This window comes from Nicotiana attenuata, chromosome 12 (genome assembly GCF_001879085.1).
Source record: "Nicotiana attenuata strain UT chromosome 12, NIATTr2, whole genome shotgun sequence".
Lineage (NCBI taxonomy): Eukaryota > Viridiplantae > Streptophyta > Magnoliopsida > Solanales > Solanaceae > Nicotiana > Nicotiana attenuata.
Genome location: NC_032000.1, coordinates 19,991,988 through 20,014,913, shown reverse-complemented (window position 1 = coordinate 20,014,913; position 22,926 = coordinate 19,991,988). Strand labels below are relative to the sequence as shown.

The window sequence follows — 22,926 nt, the reverse complement described above, 5'->3', positions numbered from 1 at the left end:
ACTGGGTCGTTGTTGTTGTTGTATTTCTGCCTGTCTACTTATTTTGATGGATCGCTCTAATTAAAAATTAAAGGCAAGTATATTTCATCTTCACATTTCATACAAAAATATAATAACAAATATTAGGAGGATATAACGCAATTATGCTGAATTCCATAATGTCCTGTCATTGACAATATATACTCAAAACTTGTACTCCAAAAGGTCAAGGGCGGCCCAACAAGTTTTGGTAAAAATTGCGTGAGGTAGCCACTTTTTAAAGTGGTATTTACTTTTTATCTAGCAATTTTAATGCTGGGCAAAAGTAGCCACTAGTCTATTAAAAATAATATGAAAAGACGGTGTTACCCTTCTTCTATCTCTTTTTCTTCCCAAACCCTAGCTGATCTGTTCCGCCAAGAATATTTTCTATCGCCACTTGTTCTTCTTTTTCAATGCTTCTTCTAATCCTCAAATCTTTAGGCAGTTAGCAGGTCGATCAAATGTATTGCCAACTATTTGACAAAATAAGTCTTGACATCCTTATGTGGAACGAAAAAAAACTCTTCAAGATTTTAGCAGGAAACTAGAACAAAAAAGTTTAGAAAATAAACTTTCTGAGTTTTATTTATTTTTCTTTTTCTTTTGGTTGGTTAGATTCTGTAGTCTTTTATTTTTATTAGTTGTTTCTTTTTGTTATTAGCTTTCTGTTGTGTAATTTGACATCAATCTTATATGTATAATTATTATTATTTTTATTTTTTTTGTGAAAAGATATAAATAACGTTTGGTTTTCTACTACGTTATGGATCCTGAACTTACAGTTACAAGTTCAAAAGTTAAGGACACTTGGTCCTGAACTTCGAGTTCCAAGTTCAAAAGTTAAGGACACTTGGTCTTGAACTTAGAATTACAAGTTCAAAAGTTAAGGACACTTGGTCCTGAACTTAGACTAACAAGCTCAAAAGTTAAGGACAATAGGTCCTGAACTTACAGTTACAAGTTCAAATGTTAAGGACAATAAGTCCTGAAGTCCTGAACTTAGACTAACAAGCTCAAAAGTTAAGGACAATAGGTCCTGAACATAGGCTAAGAAGCCCAAGAGTTAAGGACAATAGGTCCTGAACTTACAGTTACAAGTTCAAAAGTTAAGGACAATAGGTCCTAAAGTCCTGAACTTAGACTAACAAGCTCAAAAGTTAAGGACAATAGGTCCTGAACTTAGGCTAAGAAGCCCAAAAGTTAAGGACAATAGGTCCTGAACTTAGACTAACAAGCTCAAAAGTTAAGGAAACTTGGTCCCGAACTTACAGTTACAAGTTCAAAAGTTAAGGACATGTAGTCTTGAAGTCCTGAACTTAGAGTTCCAAGTTCAAAAGTTAAGGACATGTAGTCCTGAAGTCCTGAACTTAGAGTTACAAGTTCAAAAGTTAAGGACATGTAGTCCTGAAGTCCTGAAGTTAAGTTCAAAAGTTAAGGACATGAGCAGAAGGGTATTTTCGTCCGGGTAGTTAAAGTTTATTAAAGCAGTGGCTAAAGACTAAAGACATTTTAAACAGTGGCTTAAAAGTAAATACATGTGTTATTAGTGGCTAACCGTGCACTTCTCCCCAAGTTTTGTGGCCTAAAGCAAAACTTTATGAGGGGCCTTGTTTTTTTTAAAAAAAAAAATTATTTACTTATTTGAAGTCTATTTTTCTAGTGTTTCTTAAATACAAAGTTATTAATAATTTTCTTATAATCAATAACTCCTAATAATTCTTTCTTAATTGACAATATAGCTAATCTATTTAACTTTTCTTGAGACATTGATGATCTTTGGTAAGATTTAATCAATTTTAATTTTGAAAACTTCTTTACGCTGAAGCGACAGTAACACGAGCTATTAACATTATTTCATAAGCAATATATGCATTGGAAAAAGAATCAAATCTTTTTATTTGACCGAGTGTATCAATTAAACTGCTATCTTCTAATTGCACTATTTTCCTTAATACTTTTAATTCCAAAATAAATCTAAATCATCAATATCGAATTGATTATTATGCTTTAAGGAACATTCAAGATTAAGGCAATATTTTTTTAAATTTCCATCATGTAGTGATCTTAATTTTTACCGCTAAAAAGAAAACCAAAAATATTTTCATATGCTTCAAATTGTTCAAATCTATTAAAGTAAAAAAAAATAACTTTGTCTACTATGTATAAAGTAATCATGTAACGACCCGACTGGTCGTTTTGAGCTCTAGCGCGTCGTTCAGCGGTTTGAGGCCCTGAGTAGCTTCACTTTAGGTATTATGACTTGTACGTATGGTCAGAATTAAATTCCGGGAAGTTCGGAGTTGATTTGGAAAGAGAATTCCCGTTTCAAAAGCTTTAAGTTGGAAGAATTGACTAAGATTGGATTTTGAGTGAACGACCTCAGAATCAAGATACGAAGGTTCCAACAGGTTCGTATTATGATTTTGGACTTGGGCGTATGCCCGAATCAGGTTTTGGAAGACCCGAGAACGTTTCGGCACCTATGGTGGAAGTTGGCATTTTTGAAAGAATTTCATAAGTTTGGGTTGAAGTGCATTTCAGTGTTATCGATGTCCGTTTGGGATTCCGAGTCTAGGAATAGCTCTGTATGGTGATTCTGGTGTTGGGAGCACGATCGAAAGTGAATTCGGAGGTCCGTGGGTCATTTTGGAGTCATTTGGCTAAAGATAGAAATTTGAAGGTTTTTGAGGAGTTTGACCGGAAGTGGACTTTTTGATATCGGGGTCGGATATCGATTCCGAAAGTTGGAGTAGGTCCGTACTGTCGAATATGACTTGTGTGAAAAATTTGAGGTCAATAGGACGTGATTTGATAGGTTTCGGCATCAAATGTAGAAATTTGAAATTCTAAAGTTCATTAACCTTAAATTGGAGTGCGATTCATGATATTAGCGTCGTTTGATGTGATTTGAGGCCTCAAGCAGGTCCGTGTTATGTTATGAGACTGGTTAGTGTGATTGGATGGGGTCCCGGGGGCCTCGGGTGTGTTTCGGGGTGGTTTCATTTCGGGCTGTTTTGAAAAAGCTGATGCTGGTATCTGGTGTTGTTCTTCGCGTTCGCGGGGATCCTCTTGCATTCGCGAAGAAGGATTTGGCTTCAGGGACTTTGTTCCTCGCGTTCGCGAAGGGGTCCTCGCGTTCGCGAAGAACGAAATCTCTGTTGCACACGTTTGACTTCGGAGGCTCATATCTCACAATCTTTAAAGAATTTGGAGATGATCCAAAAATGACAGTTGTATCTCTTTGTGTCTAGTTTTCAGAAAGGTAAATTATTTAGCATTTGGAGTTTTGTATAAAAAGTTATGGCCATTACACTAGAGGCTGTCTGAGAAGAGTTTGAAAAATGGTTTTTTGAAATTTTCTTCTTCGCGAACGCGAAGAAGAGTCGTCTGGGCAGTGTATATGTGTAAAGGAATGGGTTTGGCTCATTTCATCTCATTTCCTTCATTGGAGCCGACCTAGGAGCGATTTTGGAGCTCCATTTTCATCATCTATGTCATGGTAAGTGATTCCCACCTATTGCAAGTTAATTACTTGAATTATATCTAGATTTTAACATGGAAAATCATGGGAAATTAGTGAAAATTGGGGTTTTGAAGAAAAACATAGAAATTTGGTATTCTTGGATTTTGACCACGATTAGGGCACGAAATTGGGAGTAAATTATATATTTGAGTTCGTGAGGTTATGGGTAGACTTTATCTTCGAAAAATTTCGAAATCCGGGCACGTGGGCCCAAGGGCAATTTTGTCAACTTTTCGATCGGGGTTAGGAATTGTTATAAATTGGATTGTAATGAGTAATTGATCATATATTAATGAGTTTACATAATTATTGGCTAGTTTTGGAGCAATGTGCATCAATTTGAGTTTTCGGAAGGGCATCGAATAACGGTTATGCAACTTCGGAGCGAGGTGAGTCTCCTTTCTAACCTTGTAAGAGGGAATTGTCCCCATAGGTGAATTAGTTGGATATATGCTGCTATTTGTGGGGGCTACGTACGCACGAGGTGACGATAGTCCGTGCGTAGCTACTATTATGCTTATGTCCGGGTAGTCTAGGACCCAAAAGCATGCTTTACTTGTATTACTTGTAACCTTATTGTTAGTTAAAATTGCTTAAATCATATCGAAGTGGCAAATGCCTTTCTAAAAGAGTTAACCTTCATTTTCTTGACTTGTAAAAGAGAAATTTACACCTCCTTGAATAATTGTTTCCCTGATGAAGTCTTGATTGACTGTTAAAATATGTGTTTCTATGTGTACCTGCGTCGCATGTATGATTCGCGAGCAGGGTGATAGTTTATTTATATTTGACCGCGTCGCATGTATGATTCGCGAGCGGGGTAATAGATGCATCTATGGTTCGCGCCATTCGACCCTCTGGCAGTGCACAATTTAAATATTGTTGGATCAGGCCGTACGACCTCGGCATGATTTGCGCATGCTTGTAATGTTTGCCTTGAGATTTATAAATGTTGATATTCGTTCTCCCTGGCCTGAGATAAGTATAAATGATGAAAAGGAATCTGGAAATTTCCTATGAAAGAAAGAATTGTTTATTTGCTTTATTCTATTGAGTTGCAACTATATTTATAAAATCTTTGATTTATTATATTCTTGGCATATTATTACTGGACCACTAGTAAGTGTCGAAGTCGACCTCTCGTCTCTACTTCTTCGAGATTAGACGGGATACTTACTGAGCACGCGTTGTTTTCGTACTCATGCTACATTTGCTGTGCATTTTTGTTGCACAGACACATGTATCTCTAGTGGCCTAGTGGGCGTAGCAGCATGGATGATATAGAGACTAGGTGAGCTGCATTCCTCGAGGCGACCCGTAGCCAGTATAGTCTCTTTCAGTGTATTGTAATTACTTTCTGTCCAATTTGTATTTCGGACAATTATTGTACTTTATTTGATTTCTTAGTGATTGCTCATGCACTTGTGACACCGGATTCTGGGATGATTATGGGATTATCTAATATTAAGTTTGTTAAAGACATCAATATTTATTCAGTGAAATTCATTACTCATTGTTTAATGTATAAAAGAAACGATTTCAAAAATATTAAAACAAGAAATTACTAGTAAATTGGTGTTGGCTTGCCTGACAATGGTGTCCGGCGCCATCATGACCCTTAGTGAATTTTGGGTCGTGACAATATGGTATCAGAGCACTAGGTTCCCTTAGGTCTCACGAGTCATGAGCAAGTCTAGTAGAGTCTCATGGATCGGTGCGGAGACGTCTGTACTTATCTTCGAGAGGCTACAGGGCTGTTAGGAGAACTTCCCTTCTTGATTCCTCATCGTGCGATTTGATTCCCTTTAAGGCTCATGCCTTCATTTCCTTTCCATTCAATTTTATGCGACGCGAAATGCTGGTCATGAATCGGCGAGTGAGTAATTGTAATGGTACTACGAATGTAGTGCGGGATGTTTCTCCCTGCGTGGTTGCTTGAGCTATTGTCGTCGCCTTGTGGAAGGATATTCTATCATTTCAGCTCAGTAGCCGTACTACTGGGAGCTCTGAGACTAGGCACAAGTTGCCATGATGCTTATGAGCGGTGGTCGCGCAGTATTGATGTGATGGTAGGATGCTTGCCTACGCGTCGGGGTAGTATATGACTTGAAGGGAGGTTTACTCAACGCATGATTTAGAGAAATCGGTATTTTATTTCCGGCAGAGGAAAGGCAATCAGACTAAAAATGATCAGGTTTGGGTTCATGGAGTAACGAGGCTTAGTATTTGCGAACGTGGTGGAATTTACATCAGCGACGCGGTGTCGCAGTCTCGATTGAATGTGTTAAGTTTGCCGGTGTTATGATCTTCTTCAATTCGCCTTTAGGCAGCGTATTGTGGAATGGTGTCAGGGAATGACTATTAGAGATCGCAGGGTGCGGTGGTTCAGGATTGAATCGGTATTTCTAGTGTGACGGCTCGAGAAAGATGATCTTCGGAAAGGTTTAAAGTAGTGGCAATCTGTTGGTGCAAGTACACAGAGATAGATATTGATTTAAGGCAACAACTGGACGGCAAAAGGCGAGGAATGACATGAGGGAAGTGTCATGCGGTGGTTAACTTCTAGAAGGCCAGGTGTAAGAAGTGGAGGTCGAGTAGTTTCTTGAAGAGGGGAGTTTGCCCAAAGTGGGAGAGTGGCAGAGTGGCATATGGGTTCGGTGGCAAGATGACTACACCCCTTGAGGAATGTTTGGAGTGATTTGGGAATTTTAGTGGACGGTGAATGGGTCTACGAGCTTAATTTAAAATATTGGCTAGCATACGGTGAGAGATTTGATACGATAGGAAGGAGTTGCTTGATGTGAAGAAGGATACAACATGACTTCAAATTGGAAGATATTATCGCACATTTAGTTGATGTCCATAAGAAGTGAATAGACTAGTACAATTGGTGAATGAGTACGGACTCAGGATGGGTTATTGAAGTCGTAATGATTGTACCCCGTGCAACAACGTTGGAAGATGTCGGCGCGTAGTTTCCACAGTTGGGGTTGTCTCCGATGAGCGGATCAACGGTCGTGTGGTTGGCGAAGCTTTTGCGGGGGATTCTACCGGCTACGGTAAGGAGATCGGTCATGTAAATGTGATTAATGATTCAGATTATTCATAGAGGGTTTTACAGAAGGATTTCGGGGAATTTGGCGGTTGATTGCACAAGGTTATGTCAATAAGAGATAAGAATCTTGGTGGGTTCGGAGTTGTGTAATAGTGGCTTCAAGCTAAGTGGGAGAGTCCCACCGCCTATGGTTGGATTGCATGGTCGTCTATTTGTGAGATTTTCGGTTATTAGCATATGGATGGGTTATTTCAGCTAAGGGAAAGGAACATAAGAGGTAATTTGAGCAGAGGAATTGTTAAAGGTGTGCTATAGTTGGCCTTATTGACTCAAGTTCAAACTTGGGGAAGGGTACAGGATTTATGCCTTGTGTAGATACGGGTATCAAGGAAAGTGATTCGGCCGGGTGCTTCGTCGAGAGGGTGTGCATGTGCTAGAAGATTCATGGAGTTGATTATATTCGGGACCAAGTTAGAGTGGGTGGCTCTCAGCAACGGTCCTAGTGGATTCAAAAGTTATAGTGTGGTGCCTAATGATTTCGAGCCCATAAGTATGGTTAAGAATCGAGCTTTTGCAGCAGAGTATGAAAAGAGGCTTGAAATGTTCTATGATATCTTCGGCTTATAGTGTAACATTTGGAGGAAAGAGAGAAGATGACTTCGGATGCGTAGAGGAATTATCAGAATGGGTGTATCAGTTGAAGTTGCGAATGTATGTGCAAGGAGGGTATGAAACGGTTCATGGGTTTGGAGACAATGGGGTCTCATGGAATGGGGTCACTCAAGATGAGTGCGGATTTAGGTTGGTGATGTAAGGAATGGAGCTAATATTAACTCTGAGACAAGATAAGGATTACACAAAAGAAGTTAGATTGGTTAACCATGGTTAAATTGGTATAATGGTGGCGGTAATCAGTTCCTTCAGCGTGATTAAGTTGTGCATGTGATTTATGGCGGTGCGTGCGAGGCTCGATGGCCGCCGTAATTGATTTTAGTTGGAAGTATTCAAGTAGTATGGACTGTATGTGTAGGTGGATCCCGGAAGGGTTATGGTGGTTCAGACCACTACTTGAGGATTTGAATGTTCCACGGTTATGAGAAGTTATTTGCGTGTTGCTATGGTTCTCTTGGAATGAGTTAAGTAAAAGGTTCTGTATAATGAAATGTATACTCTATTAGTGGTTCAAGAGTTATGGTGAAATCCTTATACTGTCGCATATTGGCATGTTAGGTGCAGTGAGCGGCATGAGGAACCGAGGTTGCGGTGCGGTTTTGGCAAGGATGTTTGCGGTCCGGTGTTGGCAAGGATGTCACAAGATCGGAGGAGCAGGAAAGGGATTTGAATGTTAGAGTAAGTTGGTATTGTCTTCAGCGTCACCTGTAATTAGTGTTTTGTGAAAGAGGCTGCAACCTGGTTATGGATTCTTGTTATGCTTTTCAGCGTTAGTAGGGCCGGTAGTATGGAGGTGCAGACCTGTTATCGGGTGCGAAAGGCCGTGGGAGCGTGTCTCACGGGAAGATTGTATAAGTGTGACATGTAGTCACTTGATTGATTGAAGAATTAAACCAAGTATGAAGATTGTGGTGATATCATTAATTTGAGAACTTTCCTGGAGGGCACTCGGTTTATAGGGTTGTGGACGGTGGAGGTTTACTCCAGTTATGATGGTTGTCCTTGTGAGTTATAGTAAAAAGGGTTATTATGGACCCAGGAAAGACTATTGGCCTAGTTCGGTAAGATCAGAATCAGCTTGAGGTTTGTGAATGGATTTAAATATGAATACGGGCTCTACATCAGGCCAGATGTGTTCATTTCAGCATAGCGTCCCTTATGGAGGAGTATTCGAATGTGGGATGTTGTTTCATCGTCGGCTATTTCATGTGATATTATATTGTTCCGCGTAAGTTGTGAAACGGCTTGATAAATTTCTTATGCGTTGAGGTATCATGTAGCTATGGTGTCATATGAGCAGGATGGCTCTTGAGATTCAGATCATATATCGCACCTCAGTTGTGCTTGAGTTTTGTAGCTTATGGCTATATGTCTCTCTAGGGTTGGTATTATGCACTTAGTGTGCTTGTGACTGATATTCGGTATTTTGTTGTAATGAGCAATTTAGCTCGATGTGTATCTCCTTATGTGAATTTTATGTGTGGATCGGGTGGCACGCCGCCATGGGTATGTTGCTTGGATCGGGTTGCACGCTACAACAGTGTGATGTTGAATACAACCTTCTATATTCTATTTTTATGTGTCTTGTTTCCCACTTTCTGAGGAAAGTTCATATTAGTGCGTGAGTTGAGTAGTCCCTTCCAGAGTTCGTTTTCCTTATATATCACGTTCGAGTTCATAGCCTATTGGCACATTGTGGCATTATATGAGACTTTTGATCATGTCCGGGGTGGCTTATTGCCTTAGCAGTTCGTACTGGGTGAGACGAGATCATTGGATTTAGGATCAGTGCAATCTGATTATATGAAGTATATTAAGGAGCAAAGACCATTATTTGGTTCATAATGAGGTAATGGTTCTTATCAGGAGTATAGACTCAATGATTGTTGACTCGATAGTTGGTTATGAATTTTTACACACCTCTTCCATCGTGGCGGCATTGCGAGAGTTGGAGCAGGACTTATATATGTCATGGGGTGCATTGTGAGCATCAGATTTGGGAAATATCGGCTATTATGATTAGAGAGTGTTATTATGGTCTTGTGAATGATGTGGTGCATGGTGTGAATTCAGCAAGGGTGTGCAGTCATGTTCTGGTACAGCGCGTGGTGATTGATACGGTGTTCATATGTTGAAAGCAGGCCTGGCAGAGAATTTCGGATGTTGAAACTGGGCTCTAAGGCTTATTTGCCTAAATGAAAGAGGTTATCTTTAGATTTGATCGAGCTAATGTGCCCAACTGAGTTGTGGTACCACGGGTAGGTGCACGAGGTATTAAGCAGCGATTTCAGACTACTTCAGTGCAGTTCTTAGTACGTTCGAGGACGAACGTATGTTTAAGTGGGAGAGGATGTAACGACCCGACCGATCGTTTTGAGCTCTAGCGCGTCGTTCAGCGGTTTGAGGCCCTGAGTAGCTTCACTTCAGGTATTATGACTTATACGCATGGTCGGAATTAAATTCCGGAAAGTTCGGAGTTGATTTGGAAAGAGAATTCCCGTTTCAAAAGCTTAAAGTTGGAAGAATTGACTAAGATTGGATTTTTGAGTGAACGACCTCAGAATCGGGATTCGAAGGTTCCAACAGGTTTGTATGATGATTTCGGACTTGGGCGTATGCCCGAATCGGGTTTTGGAAGACCCGAGAACGTTTCGGCGCCTATTGTGGAAGTTGCCATTTTTGAAAGAATTTCATAAGTTTGGGTTGAAGTGCATTTCAGTGTTATCGATGTCCGTTTGGGATTCCGAGTCTGGGAATAGCTCCGTATGGTGATTCTGGTGTTGGGAGCGCGATCGAAAGTTAATTCGGAGGTCCGTGGGTCATTTTGGAGTCATTTGGCTAAAGATATAAATTTGAAGGTTTTTGAGGAGTTTGACCGGAAGTGGACTTTTTGATATCGGGGTCGGATACCGATTCCGGAAGTTGGAGTAGGTCCGTAATGTCGAATATGACTTGTGTGCAAAATTTGAGGTCAATTGGATATGATTTGATAGGTTTCGGCATCAAATGTAGAAGTTTGAAATTCTAAAGTTCATTAACCTTGAATTGGAGTGCGATTCATGGTTTTAGCGTTGTTTGATGTGATTTGAGGCCTCAAGCAGGTCCGTATTATGTTATGGGACTGGTTGGTGTGATTGGATGGGGTCCCGGGGGCCTCAGGTGTGTTTCGGGGTGGTTTCGGATCATTTCGGGCTGTTTTGCAATAGCTGATGCTGGTATCTAGTGTTGTTCTTCACGTTCGCGGGGATCCTCTCGCGTTCGCGAAGAAGGATTTGGCTTCAGGGACTTTGTTCTTCGCGTTCGCTAAGTGGTCCTCGCGTTCGCGAAGAACGAAATCTCTGTTGCACAGGTCTGACTTCGGAGGCTCATATCTCGCAATCTATATAGAATTTGGAGATGATCTAAAAATGAAAGTTGTAGCTCTTTGTGTCTAGTTTTCAGAAAGGTAAATTATTTAGCATTTGGAGTTTTGTACAGAAAGTTATGGCCATTATACTAGAGGCTGTCCGAGAAGAGTTTGAAAAATGGTTTTTTGGAATTTTCTTCTTCGCGAACGCGACGGGTGTCTCGCGAATGCGAAGAAGAGTCGTCTGGGCAGTGTATAAGTGTAAAGGAATGGGTTTGGCTCATTTCATCTCATTTCCTCCATGGGAGCCGACCTAGGAGCGATTTTGGAGCTCCATTTTTATCATCCATGTCATGGTAAGTGATTCCCACCTATTGCAAGTTAATTACTTGGATTATATCTAGATTTTAACATAAAAAATCATGGGAAATTAGTGAAAATTGGGGTTTTGAAGAAAAACCTAGAAATTTTGTATTCTTGGATTTTGACCACGATTTGGGCACGAAATTGGGAGTAAATTATATATTTGAATTCATGAGGCTATGGGTAGACTTTATCTTCGAAAAATTTCGAAATCCGGGCACGTGGGCCCGAGGGCAATTTTGTCAACTTTTCGACCGGGGTTAGGAATTGTTATAAATTGGATTGTAATGAGTAATTGATCACATATTAATGAGTTTACATAATTATTGGCTAGTTTTGGAGTAATGTGCATCAATTTGAGTTTTCGGAAGGGCATGGAATAACGGTTATGCAAATTCGGAGCGAGGTGAGTCTCCTTTCTAACCTTGTAAGAGGGAATTGTCCCCATAGGTGAATTAATTGGATATGTGCTGCTATTTGCGGGGGCTACGTATGCACGAGGTGACGAGAGTCCGTGCGTAGCTACTATTATGCTTATGTTCGGGTAGTCTAGGACCCAAAAGCATGCTTTACTTGTAATACTTGTAACCTTATTGTTAGTTAAAATTGCTTAAATCATATCGAAGTGGCAAATGCCTTTCTAAAAGAGTTAAACTTCTTCATTTTCTTGACTTGTAAAAGAGAAATTTACACCTCCTTAAATAATTGTTTCCCTGATGAAGTCTTGATTGACTGTTAAAATATGTGTTTCTATGTGTACCTGCGTCGCATGTATGATTCGCGAGCAGGGTGATTGTTTATTTGTATTTGACCGCGTCACATGTATGATTCGCGAGCGGGGTAATAGATGCATCTAGGGTTCGCGTCATTCGACCCTCTGGCAGTGCACAATTTAAATATTGTTGGATCGGGTCGTACGACCTCAGCATGATTTGCGCATGCTTGTAATGTTTGCCTTGAGATTTATAAATGTTGATATTCGTTCTCCCTGGCCTGAGATAAATGTATAAATGATGAAAAGGAATCTAGAAATTTCCTATGAAAGAAAGAATTATTTATTTGCTTTATTCTACTGAGTTGCAACTATGTTTATAAAATCTTTGATTTATTATAATATTGGCGTATTATTATTAGACCACTAATAGGTATCGAAGTCGACCTCTCGTCTCTACTTCTTCGAGATTAGACGGGATACTTATTGAGCACGCGTTGTTTTCGTACTCATGCTACACTTGCTGTGCATTTTTGTTGCACAAGCATATGTATCTCTAGTGGCCTAGTGGGCGTAGCAGCATCGATGATGCAGAGACTAGGTGAGCTGCATCCCTCGAGGCAACTCGTAGCCAGTATAGTCTCTTTCAGTGTATTGTAATTACTTTCTGTCCAATTTGTATTCCGGACAGTTATTGTACTTTATTTGATTTCTTAGTGATTGCTCATGCACTTGTGACACCGGGTTCTGGGATGATTATGGGATTATCTAATATTAAGTTTGTTAAAGACATCAATATCTATTCAGTGAAATTCATTACTCATTGTTTAATGTATAAAAGAAATGATTTCAAAAATATTAAAACAAGAAATTACTAGTAAATTGGTGTTGGCTTGCCTGACAATTGTAACACTCCTCAAATCTATAAAAGTTTCAACACTCGCTAAATATAGAATTAATTTTTTTCTTTTCCTTATATTATACTGCTAGTATGGTTAAACTCTTGTTATTGATTTTGAGTTACTTCTCTATTTATAAATAATTGGAACAATTAGGGGAATATTAATAATTTTAATATTATTAATTATTAAAGGTGGGTATCATTAATTATTAGTTAAGTTAAAAAAAAAAGGAAAACAAAACAAAACAAAAAGGGGAGCACGTGCCCTAGCCCATAAAGGGCTGTGAAATGCAAGACTTAAGCAAAGTCTTATAACAAAGAGAAACAGAACGCAACTTTAAAAACAAAAACAGAAGGTTGTTCTTTTTACGCAGCAATCGCAAGACACACAGAGCGAAAAGAAAATTCTAGGGTTCTAAACAAACCACAAATTCTTGAACTCAGGTAAGTAAATTTCCTTATTGTCCATTATCCTATAGTGGTAATAGGTAAGAATGGAATAGTTAATTCCCTTCTTCCTCTATATCAACAATAAATTTCATATTTAGGTGTAGTACTTTAAAAATTGATTAAAGTGCACTGGTTGTTGTAGAATCGATTGTTTGACTGGTGTCAATTGGACTGGGGCCTACGTATTGGCTCGAGAAGTTTTGAGGTGAGTTGATATAACCCTTTACTAAAGTGGCTTAACTCACAAAAGCACGCATACAAGGTGTTTGATGAATTGCTTAAAAGAGTTTATATTTATTTAATTAGAGCGAGTGAGGACCCATTAACTTAGAATTGTTTTAACAAAAGTTTAGATGATCTATTATGATATATGTGCTTAAATTTTCAGATTTTTGTGTTATTGTTATATGCTATTTTCATGTTGAAAATTTATGAAGAAGAAAGAATCTTTAGAAATATTTTTATATGTTTATTTCATTCTTATGCCATGCTTTACATTTAAGGACACCAATATGAGCATGTACATGATGTTCTATGAAGAAAAGATTTAGACTTGAAAAGTCACAAGAAGAAGTTTTAGAAAGAAAAGATTTTTGGGAGTATNTCATGAAGGATCAAGAACCTTCATAAATACTTTTGAATGTTTATTTCATTCTTATGCCATGCCTTACATTTAAGGATACCCGTATGAGTATGTATAAAAGATTTAGACTTGAAAAGTCACAAGAGGAAGTTTTAGAAAGAAAAGATTTTTGGGAGTATCCTTTATTCTGAGAAGGGGTCATCGTCTAGGCCTGGGGTCCTGATCAAGGCGTTGACTTCCTGAAACTACTTGTGCCAAAGTAGGGAGCACACGAGCCGAGGGTCTCGTTGCTGAGAATTTACTTAGCCATGCTAAGGTATGAGACATGAGTGCTGAGAACCATGAAGCGAGTGGCACCTCGTGGATTGGGCCTATTCGATCAGGTTGGGATCGAACCCGTGCCGATCACACGGTGACTGAGACAGAATTAAGTCAGGATAGTTGGAACTCCCAAGGTATAAAGTGAAGTATTTTTTTTAAGAAAGAAAAATAAAGAAAAGAATTTCTTTTAGAATATTCATAAACTGCTATTATGCAATTATTTAGAATTATTCTTTTAAGCTTTATGTTTACATGCATTTAGAAACTTTGCTCATAATGTATATGTTATTAAAGTTTCGCCCCTGTTGTTGAGACTCACTGAGTACAATGGATGGTACTGACGGTCTCTTTTGGGAACCTACGTTGGTCTGCGGTACAACGTAGGAACCGGATTTGCAGGCGAGCAGGCTACGAGTTAGGACTTCCTTCTCTTCCAGTGCTATTGGTGAGCTCCGCTTCTGTTCGTGGAGTATTCCTTAGAGTCATCTTTATTTAGTTATTTCTTTGTTACTTAGAGAACTGGCCAGGAAATCTTATGTCCTGAGCAGTGCGTCAGTTTATCAGTAGAGGCTTCATAGATATAGTCGTTGGGTTAAGATTCAGATGTTTTTGATAATAACTTAGCAGTATTTTATTGGTTAGTATGAATAATGTTTTGGAGTTGATTTGTTTAAATATTTAAATTAATCAAAAGTATTTGGTTAGAGTATTGCCTTGTTGCATATAAAGTTTGGGGTTATAATAGATTTGATAAGCATAGATGGGTCGCTCGGTCATGTTTAGTGATCGAGTGTCGGTCCCGGCTTGTTCAGAAAATGGGTCGTGACAAACTTGGTATCAGAGCCTCAGGTTTATGGAGTCCTAGGGGTCTATGAAGCCGTGTTAGTAGAGTTTTGTTTATGTGTATGAAGCGCGCCATACTTATAAACAGGAGGCTACAAGCATTTAGGAAAAGTCTCTTTTTTTTATACTTTAGATCGTGCAGTAGAGCGTACCTCTAAGAAATTATCTAATGCATTCTTTTCTCCAAAACTCGCAGAAATGGCTCGTACTCGCAACTCTGACACCGACACTCAGGATGCTGCTCAAGAAACTATCGCTACTATTGTGGCTCAAGGTAGAACTAAGAAGTCTTCGGCTCAGAAAAGGAGGGGAAAATCCACAAAGGGAGTCCAAGTATCCCGGGTTGAACAAGAAGAAGGGGTGGAGCATGATGATCCAGTACCGCCCCCAACAGCAGCTCCGGCTCAGGCAACTATATCTCCCGAGGTGGGTCAGATGTTTAATGCTGTCAACAGTGCTATGGAGATGTTTAAAGCCTTTATGGCCAACCAGAACGAGAGAAGAGATGAGATTCCACCTCAATCAAATAGACAGAACAATTCTGAGTCCTCAAGAGTGAATGAATTTTTGAAGTTGAGTCCTCCAGTGTTCCATGGTTCTATAGTTGATGAAGATCCGATGTTGTGGCTGGAGGGTGTCAAGAAAGCCCTCCGAGTGATGAAAGCATTTGATGATGAAGCTGTGGAGCTAGCTGCTTACCAGCTTAGAGATGTGGCCGGCGCTTGGTTTGAGATGTGGGAAAATGAAAGAGATGAAGATGATGGTCCGCCTACTTGGGAAGAATTTGAAGGGGCCTTCATGGCTAACTTTATCCCAGAAGAGGATAGGGAAGCTAAGGCTTCAGAGTTCGAACAGCTCAAGCAAGGGAATAAAAGTGTGCAAGAGTACTACATGGAATTCATAAGGTTAGCTAAGCATGCTCCTCACATGGTTAAGACTGAAAAAGCAAAGATTCGCAGGTTTGTTGGCGGTTTAGCTTACCACATTAAGGATACGACATCAGCTGTAGCAGTAGGGATGAAAGCCTTCTCCTCTGTTGTGGGATTTGCCAAGCACTTAGAAAAAGACAGACAACTAAGGAGAGAAGAAAAAGAGCATAAGAAGAAAGCCCGGACAACGGGCAGGTTTAGTGGTACATCCAGCGGAGGTGGAAGTCCTCTAATAAGGAGTCATTAGCACCAGCTCAGTCCAGTCATCAGTCAGGTGGTGGGTCTTCCTTCAGACGTACTTAGAAATATGGAAATCAGTCTCGCCAGAATCAGAATTTTAGGACATCATCCTCACATAGCCAGAGTCATGCTGAGCAACATTCACACCAGCAAGGTCTTTGTGGAACATGTAAGCGGCAACATTCAGGTCAGTGCAAGCTCGGGTTTCATGGTTGCTACCATTGTGGAGACATTGGTCATATAAAGGCCAACTGCCCAAAGTTGCGACGTAATTTCAGTGGTGGATCAACTCGTCCTTCTAGTTCCTCAGCTACAGCAGTTGCACCACCTCAGGCTCGTGGTTCTCATAATCAGACCGGGCATGGAGCAGGCAGGGGTGCAGACCGAGTTACTTAGGGAGGGGGACAACCCCGTTTGTTTGCTACACTTGATCGTCAGAGTGCAGAGGCATCTGCAGAAGTTATTACAGGTATACTTTTAGTCTGCTCACATAATGCTTATGCCATAATGGATCCAGGTTCATCGTTTTCATATGTGACTCCATACTTTGCAATTAACTTCGGACTAGAACCTAAACAACTTAGTGAGCCATTCCTAGTATCTACTCCAGTTGGCGAGTCAGTGAAAGTCACCAGAGTCTATAGAGGTTGTATAGTTTCAGTCCAAGATCGCAACACCAAAGCCGATCTCATAGAGTTAGAAATGGTGGATTTTGATGTGATCACGGGTATGGATTGGTTGTCTTCCTGCTATGCCATGTTAGATTGTCATGCCAAGATAGTCAGGTTCCAATTTCCAAATGAAGAAGTCTTAGAGTGGAAGGGCAGTTCAGCATCGCTTGTAGGTAAGTTTATTTCTTACCTTAAGGCACAACGAATGATCGGTAAGGGGTGTCTCGCCTATTTGGCTCACATCATTAATCCAGAATCAGAACCACCAGCTCTTCAGTCAGTGCAGTTGTTAGATAATTTTCAGAAGTTTTCCCAGATGACCTTCCCAGAATTCCTCCCGAAAGAATCATAGACTTTGGCACTGATCTCATGCCAGGCACTCAGCCCATATCTATACCTCCTTATAGGATGGCTCCAGCAGAACTTAATGAGTTGAGAGAACAGTTGAAAGACCTTCTTGACAAGGGTTTCATCAGACCGAGTGTTTCACCGTGGGGTGCCCCGGTCCTTTTTGTCAAGAAGAAAGATGGGTCTCTCAGAATGTGTGTCGACTATCGACAGTTGAATAAAGTTACCATTAAGAACAAGTACCCACTGCCAAGAATTGATGATTTATTTGATCAACTTCAGGGTGCAAAGTACTTTTCAAAAATATACTTGAGGTTGGGGTACCATCAGTTGAGAATCAGAAAAGAGGATATATCTAAAACAACCTTTAGAACTCGCTACAGGCACTATGAATTTCTAGTGATGTCCTTCGGGTTGACAAATGCTCCAGCTGCATTCATGGACCTCATGAATAGAGTTTTTCAAGCCGTTCCTGGATACCTTTATTATTGTGTTTATAGACGATATTTTGGTGTACTTAAGAGCAAGGAAGATCATGCAGAACACCTCAGAATAGCCTTGCAGACCTTGAAGGAGAATGAGCTTTATGCCAAGTTTTCAAAATTTGAGTTCTGGTTGCAGTCAGTGGCATTCTTAGGCCATGTGGTATCTAGTGAAGGAATAAAAGTAGACCCTCAGAAGACAGACGCAGTCAAGAACTGGCCTAGGCCGACAACTCCAGCCGAAATCAGGAGTTTCTTGGGGTTAGCTGGCTACTATAGAAGGTTTGTAGAGGGGTTTTCCTCACTTGAAGCTCCATTAACTAAGTTGACTTAGAAAGCAGTTAAGTTCCAGTGGTCAGACGCTTATGAGCAGAGTTTTCAAGAGTTAAAGAAGAGGTTGACCGCTGCACCTGTGTTAACCTTGCCAACAGGTTCGGGTGGGTTCACAGTGTATTGTGATGCCTCCAGAGTGGGCCTTGGTTGTGTTCTTATGCAAAATGGAAAAGTTATTGCTTATGCTTCTAGGCAGTTAAAGAATCATGAAAAGAACTACCCCACACACGACTTGGAGCTTGCAGCAGTGGTGTTTGCATTAAAGATATGGTGACACTACCTTTATGGCGAGCATTCTGAAGTGTTTACAGATCACAAAAGCCTCCAGTACATTTTCAAGCAAAAAGAACTAAATTTGAGACAGAGAAGGTGGCTCGAGCTATTGAAGATTATGACATCAATATCATTTATCACCCGGGCAAAGCTAATGTGGTAGCAGATGCACTTAGTAGGAAGTCAATGGGTGTCTTGGCCCATCTTGCAGTACAAAGGCGATCTTTGGGTCGAGAAATTCAAAAACTAGCAAATGATGGAATTAGATTGGATGAGACCGAAGAAGGAGATATAACTGCTTATGCCTTAGCGCAATCCTCCCTTGTTGCGCATGTTAAGGCTAAGCAAGACGAAGATCCGTACTTAGTGAAATTAAAAGAAGGAGTCAGAAGCAAAGAAATCACTACTTTCACTCTAGGAAGTGACGGAGTTTTGAAGTTGAATGATCGGTTATGTGTGCCTGATGTAGATGGTCTTAGGAAGGCCATAATGGAGGAAGCTCACAGTTCGAGGTACTCTATCCACCCAGGTGCTACCAAAATGTATCTAGATTTGAAAGAGTTGTATTGGTGGAAAGGCATGAAGAAACAAGTAGCAGATCATGTGGCTAAATGTTTGAATTGCCAGCAAGTCAAAGCCGAGCATCAGAGGCCTGGTGGCCTAGCTCAAGATATAGAGATACCACAGTGGAAGTGGGAGATGATTAATATGGATTTCGTAGTAGGTCTACCTCGCATGTACCGTAAGCATGAATCAATTTGGGTTATTGTAGGCCGACTGACAAAGTCCGCGCATTTCCTACCAGTAAAGACGACGGATTTCGCAGAGCAGTATGCGCAATTGTACATCAAAGAAATAGTCCGATTGCATGGTACTCCAGTTTCAATCATATCTGATAGAGGCCCTCAGTTCACGGCGCATTTTTGGCAGGCATTTCAGAAAAGATTAGGTACCAAGGTCAATTTAAGCACCGCATATTCATCCACAGACTGATGTCCAGGCAGAAAGGACCATTCAGACTCTCGAAGATATGCTGCGTGCGTGTGCTATAGATTTTGGAGGTAATTGGGATGATCACTTGCCACTTATAGAATTTGCTTACAATAACAGCTATCAGGCCAGCATTGGTATGACTCCTTATGAAGCGTTGTATGGGAGGAGATGTAGGTCTCCGGTGGGTTGGTTTGAACCACCAGAGGTACCGTTGATTGGTCCAGAGTTTGTTTGTGAGGCCTTGGAGAAAGTTCAGCTAATTAGAGAAAGACTTAAAGCGGCTCAGAGTCGTCAAAAGTCTTATTTTGACAAGAGGCATCGTGAGTTAGAGTTCATGGTTGGTGATAAGGTGTTTTTTAAAGTTTCACCAATGAAAGGAGTTATGAGGTTTGGTAAGAAAGGGAAACTTAGCCCTAGATTTATCGGACCTTATGAAATTCTAGAAAAGAAAGGAAACGTGGCTTATAAGCTAGCGCTACCCGTTGAGTTGTCCTCTGTTCATCCTGTCTTTCATGTGTCTATGCTTAGAAAGTACATTCATGATGAGTCGCATATAATACCTGCCGATACCATAGAAATTAAAGAAGGCTTGACTTATGAAGAGGTACCTATAGAAATTCTCGAAGGGCAAGTAAGAAAGTTGAGAACAAAAGATTTAGCATCGGTAAAAGTTTTGTGGAGTAATCATGATTCAAAAGAGGCTACGTGGGAGGTCGAGGAAGATATGAGAATGAAATATCCATATTTAAATTTTCAGATTTTTGTGTTATTGTTATATGCTATTTTCATGTTGAAAATTTATGAAGAAGAAAGAATCTTTAGAAATATTTTTATATGTTTATTTCATTCTTATACCATGCTTTACATTTAAGGACACCAATATGAGCATGTACATGATGTTCTATAAAGAAAAGATTTAGACTTGAAAAGTCACAAGAAGAAGTTTTAGAAAGAACAAATTTTTGGGAGTATCCTTTATTCTGAGAAGGGGTCATCGTCCAGGCCGAGGGTTCTGACCAAGGCGTTGACTTTCTGAAACTACTTGTGCCAAAGTAGGGAGCACACGAGACGAGGATCTCGTTGCTGAGAATTTACTTAGCCATGCTAAGGTATGATACATGAGCGCTGAGAACCATGAAGCGAGTGGCACCTCGTGGATTGGGCCTATTCGATCAGGTTGGGATCGAACCCGTGCCGATCACACAGTGACTGAGACAGAATTAAGTCAGGATAGTTGGAACTCCCAAAGTATAAAGTGAAGTAAGAAAAGAATTTCTTTTAGAATATTCATAAACTGTTATTATGCAATTATTTAGAATTATTCTTATAAGCTTTATGTTTTACATGCATTTAGAACCTTTGCTCGTAATGTATATGTTATTAAAATTTCGGCCCCTGTTATTGAGACTCACTGGGTACAATGGATGGTACTGACGTTCTCTTTTGGGAACCTACGTTGGTCTGTGGTACAACGTAGGGACCGAATTTGCAGGCGAACAGGCTACGAGTTAGGACTTCCTTCTCTTCCAGTGCTATTGGTGAGCTCCACTTTTGTTCGTGGAGTATTCCTTAGAGTCATCTTTATTTAGTTATTTCTTTGTTACTTAGAGAACTGGCCAGGAAATCTCATGTCCTGAGCAGTGCGTCAGTTTATCAGTAGAGGCTTCATAGACATAGTCGTTGGGTTAAGATTCAGATGTTTTGGATAATAACTTAGAAGTATTTCATTGGTTACTATGAATAAAGTTTTGGAGTTGATTTATTTAAACGTTTAAATTAATCAAAAGTATTGGTTAGAGTATTGCCTTGCTGCATATAAAGTTGGAGTTATAATAGATTTGATAAGCAGAGATGGTTCGCTCGGTCATGTTTAGTGATCGAGTGCCGGTCCCGGCTTGTTCAGAAAATGGGTCGTGACAACAATGGTGTCCGGCGCCATCACGATCCTTAGTGGATTTTGGGTCGTGACAAATCAACTCCAAAGGACTCTTCGAAAGATTTTGAGATTCTATTATCAACATTCCCATCAAATTGTTACTTCCTATATATCACACGTTTCTTACCAAATTCGGGTTCGATATGCATTTCAAGTGCAATTTTCTTGGAAAAAATTATAGCAGTTGCAAATCCTTCTTCTCTATACTTGTTAAAGAAATAAATTAAACTTTTTCACTTCACAGAACTTTTTTTTTAACTTATACATAGCCTATTAGGTGTAATAAAAAATGGGCTCCCACAAATATGAGACTTAATATAGTTACTTTATTTGCTTTATGAAAGGGCCACCCGCAAAAGGTTTGTGTCACATATATAGTATCTATTCATTCATGCAGCGTACTGTGGAATGTTTCTTCCAATGATCCAAACCACGGGTGGCTAATAGCTTAATCACATTATTGCTGGGAAGCTATTTGAATTTAATGTAAATACACATGCAATTATGCCAAAATATTACTCATTTTTCGTGTTTAGAACAATTACTCATTTCCTTAAAAACTAGTACTAACAGTCATTTTGCATCATATCAATAAAATCAGTTTTTAAAACTACTATTGTACTACTGTGGAACATAAATTCTTGCATAACTTAATGCATGTATTATTTAATATCATCATCAGATAATGTCCATAAAATTATGTAAGAATCTTTTTTTTTATATGGCCAAAACATGCATGGATTATTTTTTAAATCACTTTAACCAAACATAGTATTCCATCCGTTCAATTTTAATTAGCGTTATTTTCTTATTAGTTCATTTTAGAAAGAATATTGTGATTTTAGATTAAAATACAATTTAACTTTAAATTTTTTATTTTACTTTTTAGGAGCTTTTCATAGCCAAAAAGACTATTATGACATATTTAAAATCACAAATTAAATTATAAAAGTCTTACAACCACATAAATCTTATGGTACATTTAAAATCACAGTTTCAAAAAGGTTACTTTATTTCTTAATTCTGTATAAGTCAAAATCACATAATTGTAGTATTATCTTATACATAATTGATTCTATGAATTATTTTTTAAATCCTCCATTTGCCAGCTTAGGAACTAGAGGATAAGAGGAAGGCACGCAACATGCTGTGTGGGACCCAGTCAACGTCCGTAAAAGTACAGGCCTATTACTTCTGATGCGGGGGCCCACTCGGCCGGCGATTTACAGTTAACCGGTAAACTCATCCACCTGTGGGCTCCTCCTTACTCATAAAAAATCTTAACCATATTTGCTTAAAATATAAAACATAAGAGGAGCAAAATTGAAAAGAAAAATACAAGGCGAAATGAGAAAACCAAAAGAAAAAATTCCTACGGAGAGAGAAAAAATATTTCCCCCCCATTTTTCCATTTTTGTCCTCTTGTTCCTCCTCAACTTCTTTCAGAGAAATGGTCGAAGAGAGGTTCTTGTTTTGAGATCATCCTGCAAAGGCCAGTCAAAAGAAAGAAAAGAATCAAAAGATTTTTCCTTGTGTGATTTCAACATTTCTTCTTCAATCTCTGTTATTTCTATATTTTTCAACAACAACCCAAAAAAAAAAAAAAATACAACAATTTTTTTCCTTTTGCTGTCTTTTGGAGTCTCAAAACAAATTTGCAAATTTTGTCCCACCATCCCGCATTTTCCTATTGCAGTTGTTTGAAAAATAGTGGAGTATTATTTCATGAAATGTGACAAATTGACAATTTTACTTCTGCAACAAAAGCAGCAAAAAGATTTCATTGACAGTCCTGTTTGTCCCCTACTTTCTGGTAAGTTTTATTCTTTTGCATCTTTACATTTCACCATCTTTTGGGATTTTGGATTTTTGTTTTTCTGTTGATTGCTTGCAAATATAGTTATTCTCTGATCATCTTTTTTCCTCCCCCC

The 22,926-nt window shown here is 39.3% G+C and overlaps 1 protein-coding gene across 4 annotated transcripts in view; it reads left to right on the top strand.

Annotated features, from left to right (window-relative positions):
• The window catches only part of LOC109235370 (protein MALE DISCOVERER 2-like), a 34,823-nt gene that overhangs the window by 5,449 nt on the left and 6,448 nt on the right, over positions 1–22,926 (top strand). For 2 of the 4 annotated variants that reach the window (XM_019401448.1, XM_019401450.1), the window contains exons 3-4: positions 22,105–22,231; positions 22,692–22,808. In XM_019401448.1, the coding sequence (XP_019256993.1) occupies positions 22,721–22,808 (88 nt within the window). In that variant the 5' untranslated portion in view covers positions 22,105–22,231; positions 22,692–22,720. Of the gene's footprint in view, positions 1–22,104; positions 22,232–22,691; positions 22,809–22,926 lie in introns of those variants that run through there. The other 2 variants (XM_019401449.1, XM_019401447.1) reach the window with 2 other exon arrangements.